Source organism: Austrofundulus limnaeus, unplaced genomic scaffold, assembly GCF_001266775.1.
Source record: "Austrofundulus limnaeus strain Quisiro unplaced genomic scaffold, Austrofundulus_limnaeus-1.0 Scaffold348, whole genome shotgun sequence".
Taxonomy (NCBI): domain Eukaryota; kingdom Metazoa; phylum Chordata; class Actinopteri; order Cyprinodontiformes; family Rivulidae; genus Austrofundulus; species Austrofundulus limnaeus.
Window position 1 is genome coordinate 88,370 of NW_013952750.1, and position 10,525 is coordinate 98,894.

The following is a 10,525-nucleotide window of genomic DNA, read 5'->3' on the forward strand; positions in this document are numbered from 1 at the left end:
TATATATATATATATATATATATATGCAGATATGTAGGCATATTTTAGCTAATTTTATCCTGTTACACATTAAAAGAAATAGAAAAAATAAAGAGTATTTGTACTACTGTGGGAGTGGCTCTAATCTCGTTATGCACTTGTGTAATGACAATAAAGGTATTCTATTCTATTCTATTCTATTCTATTCTATTCTATTCTATTCTATTCTATTCTATTTTCTCCAGGTACTCTGGTTTCCTCTCACAGACCATAAACCTGCATGAGTTTGCCTTCATTGGCAAAAGAGATCTATGATCTCAGAGGGAGTTGTGTGGTTCAACAAAGGTTAATAAATTAATCTCCTTGCGTGAGTTGCAGATCTGCACATCTGATTTGTATAGATTTTAAGTATGTAAATGTAACCGGTTTGTATTTGTATTTTGTTATAAGTACACAATATGTCTTGTGTTGTTTTAATAAGATATCTCTTATACCCGACTTTAAACACAATGGAAGCCACTATGATTGTTTTAAGTGTGTGACTTTAAGATTGAAAGCCCCWCCCCCTTTCTTCTTCTGTGGTATTATTTTGCTAAATTACTTGTACTCCCTGTGGTGTGCTCCTCCATTCTGTAATAATGTCCAGTGGGAGAGGTGGGTGCTCTTACTTTTTCATCAAAATACATCCATGTATGCAGATGGTTGCTTTTCTGTTTATTGTTCTCGTCAGAATAAAGGAGGAAACCGTTTCTCTAAAGACAACTGGTGTCACGGCAAATTCTTCATCACCAGCACAACGTACAAAAGATCTGGTTTATTTTTTGCTGCTGTATAAAACAGAACGTATTTGTTACTCAACACATGTTTTGGGCGTCAAACTGTTAGTGGAAAACTAAATCTGTTCTTGCTTAAAGGTGCTCATCTTCCCCTCAGCTTCGTAGGATCTCTTTGTGACACCTGTGTTGCTGTTTGACAGGCGTACCGCCCCAGTTAAACCCTCCACCTGTCCATGTCCCTGGAGCGGGTCACACTGGAACGGGCTGAACACCTGATGACACTCAGGGCTCACCTCTCTGCTTCAGCTGATAAGTGGAGAAAATTATGAAAAGGGACGTTTTGAGCCTAAATAATTACCTTTAATTTTTACTGTCTCCAACTCCTGCAGTTATTGCAGGAATCCACATGAGCCACAGACTCTCAGGTGCAGGTGTACTGAAGTGGATGCTCTGAGGTGAGGTGTGTAGAATGTGAGCAGAATTGGGCAGTAAGATAATGTGCATAATCTAGGATACCATTTTCCAACTAAGCACATGAAAATAAACCATGATTTCCATAACCTGGCCAATCAAAACACAACAACACAGCTTGCTGGTGGCTTGGTCACAAACACTCAGAATGCAGTGAATCTGCAACTGAAAATATGCATTTCTTTCTGTTTTCTAGCAGTTTTTAATCAACAACTGGTAGTACAGCGACTTATGTACTTTTGTGTGTGTATGTATGTTTTTTTTATAAAGCAAGTCATATGTTTTTTGGGGACTGTTAGAGTGTACTTTAGAGAGTATGGTTCAGTCTTTTCTCTCGTTYGTTGGATTTTATGGGACAGATTTCAAAATGGCCATCAGAATACCAATTTTGCAATCTGTTTGTTTTTTAGTCGACATAAAGCCATGATCTTGGTGTCTGAGCTAGAGGTCAACCAATACAGCAACTGGCCGATATTTTGGGAATGTTTGTGTCTTTTTCTTGTATCGGCACCAGCCGATACRTGTGTTCGCCAATACGATAAAAAACAATCTTAAGATTGTTTGTTTTTATTGTTATATATCTAAATGTGTTACACTGTTTGCTATCCATAGTTATGTTTTGTTTGCTTTGTTGTTAAATGCTTTGCTTTTGTTTAAATTGAGACTTGTGTAACGTTTGCGATCGTGTCATTTTTATTATGTAAATGGAAGAAGAAAAAGCAATATCAATTTCAAGAATCGGCCCAAAGAAATTGGATGTCCAAATAACTGGTATCGACATTGGCTTTAAAAAAATTATTGTATTGGTTGATTTCTAGTCYAAGCCCATGTTTCAAGAATGAAGGATCCAGTGGTGACCACCAAATTCCATTTTAGTCGATGGCCATCTTGAACTTTCAAAATGGCCACCAGAATAAACATTTTGCCCTCTGATCTTGTTTCTACGTTATGATCTTAGTGTCTAAACCCATGTTTTCAATYATGAACACCAAGATCATGATTTTATGTAGATAAAAAACCAAGTTATTTGACATACTTAAAAAAACAAACACAAATCAAACATTTTTTTACATAAGCCTCTAGACTATAGCCCACAGCAGCTAAAGATTTAGCTTGTCARTTTGGTCAGAATTAAACTATTTTTCCAAATTTAAGTCATTCACAGAGTCATCCACAACAAATAAGATCTTAACTTTTCAGAGCTTCTTTACAAAATCCCTTTTAAAACTACATTATTTTTTCTAAACTAGAACAAACTGGCCAGCTTTAGACGTTTTTGTTTCTGACTAAAGGGTCTGACAGTGAATGGCCTGAGGTCAGAAACAAAACAACACAGTTCAGTTCAAATTTAACCCTGAGGTTGTTTTATGTTTCCACAGGAGAAATAGCTCCTACAATAAAAATATAGCATCAATATTTTAAGGAATGTTTTTTTTTTGTGCAAATATGATTGTCCCACAATTATATAAGTCCAGCAAATAAAGCTTCCATTTTCAAACACACAAGTTTGATTTATGTGCATTGTTTTTTTATTTATTTATTTTTTGTTTTTAACTGTTATTTAATCAGAAAAGTTTCAGGGGAGTTTTCTCCGCTTGTTCTGTGAGTATTGATTGGCATAAACAGAAAATCCCTGCGCTGTCATATATTCATAACACAAAACTTAAACTCCACACGGCACTCGAGAAAATCAATACAAAGATTTATATTCATGGTCTAAAACATCTGCTTTCTTTCTGTGCTCAGAGATTCAGTAGGGAGGGAAGTAAATCCTAATCGCTTTAGGTCTCTGGGAAATTTAATTTCACTGTTTCAATACTTGAAACACCTCTGCTTTAGTTCAGAGGCAACACAATAAGAACTCTGTAGAAATGGTGCGGATCTGGGCTGGAAGCAACAAAAATAAAAGGTCCGTGWACAAAATACTTTTAAATTCTCATATTTGGGGAGTAGAACCTCAAAAATGTTATTTGAGCTCTGAGGCTGAGCAGAGGGTGCAGGCAGTGAATTCGGTTAGTTTGGTCTAATAAAAGTCTTTGGGTTCATGTTGTTTCTTACCAGGAGGACCGGGTGGTCCTCGAGGGCCCTGGCTCCCAACGCCTGGACTCCCTCTGTCGCCCTTCTCTCCTGCTAAACCTGGAGAGTTCAAAGAAAAAGAGACAAAGCTGTAATTTTTTAAAGGTTTTCAGGTGCTCATACAGCTGTGTTAGGATTTTGTTAGCAGTTTTCTATAATTATTGATGGTAAAAGTTCTATTTCATCCCTACTGACCTCCGGAGTCAGTGCTGAGGTTGAGTATTAATCACAACAAAGTCACCTGTGACCTGCCAGTGACATCCGGCGCTCAATCCCTTCGTTCTTCTTGTGTGCGGGTTTGTTGAATGCAGGTTTGGTTAAGCTAGGCTAATAGCTTCTGTGTTTACCACTGTTTGTCTCGCTGCTTGATGCCTGATCCTTTCGGRGTTGAGCTCCAGGACTTCTGGTTCAGACTCCAATGCCTCCCAGGAGGATGAAGAAGACTCTGTGATGGCGGCCATCAGAACAGCTCTTGCTGGTTTGCAGCTAGATGTTTCGCTGGCCCAGCCTGTTGTTTGTAGCACCTTTTCTAGCACCGTAATACTGACGCATCTTTTCTGGTTCCTCTCTCAGAGGAGTATATATACAGACGTTACATGCCTGTTGGATAAATTTGAAGGCCTTGTCACGTCTAACGACAGATGGCAGGGCCCTGGCTGCCGTGCAGGAGGCATCCAGGTTTGACTTGGGGCAAATGCCAGCTGTGGAACCAGGCCTTGCTTCTCTTATTGTCCCGACAGATGAGGCGTTGTGGCCTAATGCCTGTTGTACACGGCTGCAGTGCCGTATTTCAGAYGACATACTCTACAGGGTCTACGACTCACGGGCCCGTATGGGTCAGATTGGGAACTCCCTCTCCCATCTGATKTTGGCCCTGTCCTCCTCKTCTGAATCAGTTCCAAATGACCGCTCCCCAKKGTCTGGTTTATGTGCCTCTGCAGGTCTTTGCTCWTATGATGAGTGAGCTTGGACGCATGCTCTCTRCATTGGTTSTGCACAAAGTCTGYRTGCACTGTGCACCRTTCAAATAGTTTGTTTGTCCATCAAGTTTTTGCTCCTCTACTTACAACATTTTCACAGGTTRTRCAGTCTACTGCYATKGGTCATTTTGGAGAACACTACAATATAGCATCAAGTATAAACACCTACACCACTGGCGAGGGAGCATGCACCCCCTGCACGAGTACCCAGCCTTCAGTCCACACTTGGCACCAGGTCTGGCTGGCACTGGGTTGTGGGTCTGATCACTTAGGCTTATGCCTTGCAGGGCTGACCGCTGCCTGAAGGGGTGAGGTGCCACTCTACAAGGGGCCTAACAGAAAATAATTGAGAACCACTGTTTGAATCACATGCTTCAAGGTTCTTCAGAATGGGACCCCAAACAAGTGGGGAGATGGAGAAAGGACCCCCCCCCCTTTCTTTTTGAAAAATTAACAGAATTCAATCAGTTCCTGGTGTTTATTACCTGATGCACCTCAGGTTGAACTGAAAAAGTCTTTAAGTCAAAAACTTCGAAAAGGATTTTTGAGAATAATAAAAGTTCTGCTGCAGTCAAGTTTGATGAAACATGATGAACCAGAGTCTGTTCTGTGCTGATGTGTCAGTAATGCAGCTGTTTGAATGACCTCATGAGTTATTTGTCATAAAGATGAACCCGAACTCTGATCAGTGAATTATGTCCTGCTGGTTTTACAACTGTTTAACTGCCTACAGAAAACACWTCAAAACCTCCAATAAAAATTAAACAATTTTCACAGCAACAACTTTGTCTTTAAAATGTCTTTTAAACGTCTCCACAAACTTGTTAGTTGGGTCTGAAAAATAAATTAGGGTTTTTGCGTTTCACAACCTTTTTTTTAACCCGAGCACATCATCTTTGGCTGGCTGCCGCTACAGATCAGCTTTTAAAGCGGGTTGTAGGAGTTTGGTAGACCAGCAGCTACAGATGATACATTTTTACTGGAAGGACTCGAAGGTTTGAAGCCCTGAAGAGGACACATCAGCGCTGAACGCTGAACTCTCCCTGACAGACGCTGAGCAGTTTTCACTTCTCTGTCCTCTGTGTGTTCACTCAGAATATGAATCTTCAGTGTGGGCTGCATGTTTCAGTGATGAAGACAGAGACTCATAAAACCTGACCACTAAAGACTCTGTGGCAGAACAATGACCTCATGGATTTAAAAAATACGGTTTTTATTGTGATTTATGAGGGCCTGACGAAAAAAAAAAAAAAACAGCAAACAGGCAGGATGGCACATGTCAACTGGAACATTAGACTATTTGTTCTTTTTTATTGAGCTGTTTTTTATTATATTACAATGTATGTTTTTGTATTCTTGTTGTTCTGATAATAAAAACACTATTTTATAGACTGTAAAGTTTTATAGACTGGTTGTTTCTAGCTGTTGCTGAATCTCAGAAACAGAATCAATTTGAGCCCAAAACTGACACCAAACACAGTCAGTACTGCTTCTAGTTTATTATTTTATTTAATTCAGGTGTTGTTCCGCATAAACTAAACAAAAACACACACAGCAGCATTCTATGCTCCTTTTTCTCCCTCCACTTTGGGTTGGTTCAGTCCAACTTAAACATTTCTAATCAGAAAAGTTTGGCTGTGGGGACGAGAACAAAMGTCTCAAAACTATGCTGTATATCTTTTTTTTAACTAAATCATACAAAATAGAGTAAAAACTTTCAGTGATATCATGTGATTTAGAAGTGGAAGATGTTCACAAGTTTATAAAAATAGTGTAAATATAATTCACTATTGACATCGACCTGAAATGTAGCCTAAATACAGGTGTGTGACCCGAAACTAGCATTTTTTGGTTGAACAGATGCCTAAGCAACAATTGGACTAGATATAGCCTAGATGTAAAACTTTTGTAAATGTCTACATCTGGTTAGTAGATACGTAGTCAGGTTAACTACTTAAACATTTTTATGTCACTAAGTCCATGTGTTTGWGTTGGCACACTGCTCAGGTGCTGGAAAAGACAGAGTCAATAATTTCATTTCAAAATTGAATTTTCAGTTCCCAGTTGGGTCACTTGGTTATCTTTTTTTAATTTATTTTTTTAGATAATGTGAACTATAAAATGTCACCTATCTGTGCCTGTTCTRTGGTATAGATATAAAATGCTACTGTTGCCTATGCAGGTAAAAACTGATTGTTTGAAGCAGATCAACTACTAGAATTTAAAGCTACGCTCATAATTTGTGCTCAACTCTCCCCTCTGGTTATTTTTTTACACCACACAGAGCCCTAAGTTGAATTGYAAAGATTTAGGTTTATTTTTCACTATCTAATCAGGAGAGAAATTAGATTTTTTTTATACAATTTTACTTTTGATAATTAGAAAATTAATGCTATATTCTGTTGTTTGCTCTGTTCATGTCTTAAAAACACAACATTCACATGATCTGAACACTGTTTTTTTTTTGTTATAAAGCTGCAATTTAGTTCTGTAACTCAGTTTCTCCAAAGTAGTTGTTCAAAGAGCTATCTACAACAGGTAAGACCTTAATTGTTCATACCCTTTCCACGGCACCCCAATTAAAAGGATTTGAACTGATTTGCAGTAACAACTCTGTTCATTCTGTCAAACTGATTTCACTGCTTGTAAACAACAAACAACATAAAACAGTATCACTTATGATGAGAGATTAACTTCASTCTCACCTCTTTCACCTGGTTGGCCATTCTGACCGTTGGTACCGGGGAAACCGGGCCTGCCAGGAGGGCCCGCCTCTCCCTGAGGACCAGGAGGACCTCTCCTACCCGGCTCTCCAGGCGGTCCTGGTACCGTTCTGACTGATGTTGATGACTGGAGGGGGATCTGGTTTAAGATGGAGTTGTAGCGAGACAAATAACCTGCAGGTAGAAGAGGATGGGGGAGAAAAACAGTTAATAATACAAAATTAAGCTCTGCAGAAACTAAGAACATTTCATTCATTCGTGCTCTTTTATAAAAAAACATTACTCACTTTGGATGAGCTGCTCACACACTTGTCGTGCAATGGCTCTGACTGCAGACTGGGACATCACCTCACCCTGAACAAACAAAAACAAGCAGCAGGGTGACGCCGCTCTGAAGAAACAGGGACATAACGTTCCAGTACGATGGTTGATCAATTATTAGGCAGCGATTAAGAATTAAGTACTCGCCTCCTTTAATCCACACCAACTTTTTCACATTTATTTTTTTGCTGTCAATTTTAGCAACAAATAACAGGATGTAATGTGTTCATTCAAAATTCAAATAAACTTTATTCCTTTATGGAGAACAGAGCAGAGGTCCTGTCTTATTCAGGCTTCTGATAAATTTAACACAGAGTTCCAAAATAACTACCAGTGTTATTTTAGGTTGAGTAAAATATTTGCTTTTTTCAAGATCACATAAGYAACAATTAAATAAGAGTACAATCTTTATGTGTGCCTTTAATATACAGTACAGGTGATATAAKTTGTCATCAGCTTATAGCACACACAGTAGCTTATATACATATTGATTATAGCATCAGTGAGTTGGGTGTAGTGCAGTGGTRGGGCAGCCGACATAGGACCATTAAGTCACAGTTTCATTTCTCCACCATGTCTACACCATGGTGYCCTTGAGCAAGACACTTAATTCCCAACTGCTCCCAGCGCGTTTAAAAAATATTAGTTTTGTCACTAAATCTTACCAAATCCTTCCTCATTATGTACACATCCTGTATATGTTGCTCGTCTTTCTGTAATAGTTTAATTTTGTTGTTCAGGCTTGTGCAATTACAATAATGACTATTTTATTCTATTCTATTCTATTCTATTCTATTCTATTCTATTCTATTCTATTGCTTCACTTTGGTGTATATCACTTGTTAAATGCAGAGCACAAATTTAATCAGTGTATGGAAACATGCACTGATGAAAATACGTAGCACATTATTATCATATTATGTTTAAGTTTTTATAATTTATTCTTAAAATTTATATATTTTAAAATTTTTGTAGTGTTGCTCTTTTTGTACTTCTGTAACTGAGCGTATTTGGATGTTGGTTATGTTTTGGAAATGATAAAACCAGGCAGCTCGTGTTAGCCGGTCCAACATTGGCGGTGTCTTTATTAACTTGTGCTTCGCTGAACACAGAACTTCCGGTACACTTCAAAATAAAAGCATCAACATAAATCGCTTGCACTACTTTAGTTTTGTAAAGTATAGCTGCAGTCTTTCATAAAACTAAGAAATGCAAAAAGGGTAAAATTAATAATTTCTTCCATTCATAGGCTATGTTCACACTGCAGGTCTTAGAGCTAAATTTTGATGGGTTTTTTTGCATGGATGTTCACGTTATTTTTCTTTCTTTATATTTTAACWCACAAATCACAGCACAAATTAGTTAATTCTGTATTGTTTTGAATTAATTCAAAATCTATATTTTGTGACAGTCTGTTTTACGTTTTATTTAATGTTATAAGACAAACCCTAATTAGTTTTCAAGTAAAAAGATTTTTTTTAGACGCTTGATTATTACACCAGCTTCACTCAGAACTGGGCCACCTCCCTAAAATCTGCAACACTGAGCAGAAAAATCCTGTTATGTATGTTTTTCAWGAACACTTTTATGTTGAGTCTCCAAACAATAATTACCCAAAGCAAGGAGCAAATGTCCCCAACAGCTGACGAAATGAAGCATAGCAGGAATTCAGGTTTGATTCGAGTCGGCGTAGAAGCGCGCCCCACAAGCCCTCGGCAGCGACAGCCCCGCTGCCGCGTCAGCAAAAAACCCAGGGACTGCGCCGCTGTGCTACGAACACTGATTTAATTTGGTTTTGCTCTAAATGAGCCTGAGGGTGTGGACGAGACAGAAGCCCGTGTGCTGGCGCGGGGAAGTGGCGGCCCTGTAATGCAATTTACTTCAAAACAAGGGTGTGAACAGAGAGCGAGTGTTTCCACAGCAAAGTGGAGCGGCTAATTTTAATCTGCTCAAACAGTGGCTGAAGTGGAAAAGACTTACTCTTTCTCCTTTATCTCCTTTAGTACCAGCCGAGCCCTGAAACAAAGACACAAAGATGAGGGGAGACAGAAATCAAACAAGGGTTGGTAATTCAGAAACAGCCTTTATTGACACCGCCTCATTACTCATTTCTTTTGTCTTCTTGGACTCACTGAGGTCACTCAAAGCCTTCACGTTCCAACAAGTGAACTCAATGAGCCCCGAAGTTACGAGCCCACAAACTGAGACCGACATCTGTGCTTCGAATGAATTCGCCTCTCGCTGTTGTCATCACAATAAACCCACGAGATGCGTATCTGCTCGCGACGCACGCAGCCGCTCAAAAACCTGCCAAGCCTGTGCGCGTCCGAGGCGAACTCATTGTAAACCAGAGGCGTATAAAAAACCCGATATTTCCTGACAACTGCGCGCTGATGTGATAAATATACGTTGTAACAACTTTATTCAAAAGCCGTTGCAGCTTTTTGAATAAAAAGCTTGTTTATCTTGAGGGGAAAACGACCTTGACCACCAACTGTCTGGTTGTGTAAGAGGCGATGCGCTGAGAGGGATATAAATGTGTGTTTGGCCGGGGAAATTAGATGCGTATTACAGCGCAGATGATAGAAGGGTCTTGCCAACATTTGACACAGCCGCTGAATTAAACAGCAAGCTTCAATAATAAAAGTCTCGTCCTGGACCTCTTCTGTGTTCCCAGAGTTCTCCTGGCACGTAAACGTCCACCATCTTGTCGGGGTGGAACAGAAAAAAGACAACAGATTAAAGGAAGGAGACAAAGCATAATAGAGGGAGGTAAATATTATAAATTAAACTCATGTATTTCAAGATTTATTATTTGATCAGAACAAACTGCCTTCCCATTATTACGTCATGTAGAGTTTGCCCAAAAACGTTACGTTTTAGATGCAGAGGGAGGACTACTCATGCTAATTTCCTCCTTTCACAGTCAAATGTGTGCTGATAAAACATTCCCCAATGGGATTGATGGTTTTTTCCCCTTTAGATAACTGGAAAACAAAAGGCTGCTTGCTATCGAGTCAGGAAAGATATTTGTATAAAAGACTCCATTAATCCATTATTAAATAAAATTTAAAAAACACCTTTAAAGTCCGTTTCTGCTCCAGGTCTGATATGAATGTGGAGATGAGGTGTGTGTGTGTGTGTGTGTGTGTGTGTGTGTGTGTGTGTGTGTGTGTGTGTGTGTGTGTGTGTGTGTGTG

At 39.1% G+C, this 10,525-nt stretch overlaps 1 protein-coding gene across 1 annotated transcript in view; it reads right to left on the reverse strand.

Annotated features, from left to right (window-relative positions):
* The window catches only part of LOC106527895 (collagen alpha-1(XIV) chain), a gene marked incomplete in the record, with an annotated part of 186,287 nt that overhangs the window by 5,869 nt on the left and 169,893 nt on the right, over positions 1-10,525 (reverse strand). Inside the window, 4 exon segments of the mRNA XM_014022903.1 lie at positions 3,285-3,362; positions 6,988-7,179; positions 7,293-7,359; positions 9,307-9,342. Of these exon segments, the coding sequence (XP_013878357.1) occupies positions 3,285-3,362; positions 6,988-7,179; positions 7,293-7,359; positions 9,307-9,342 (373 nt within the window).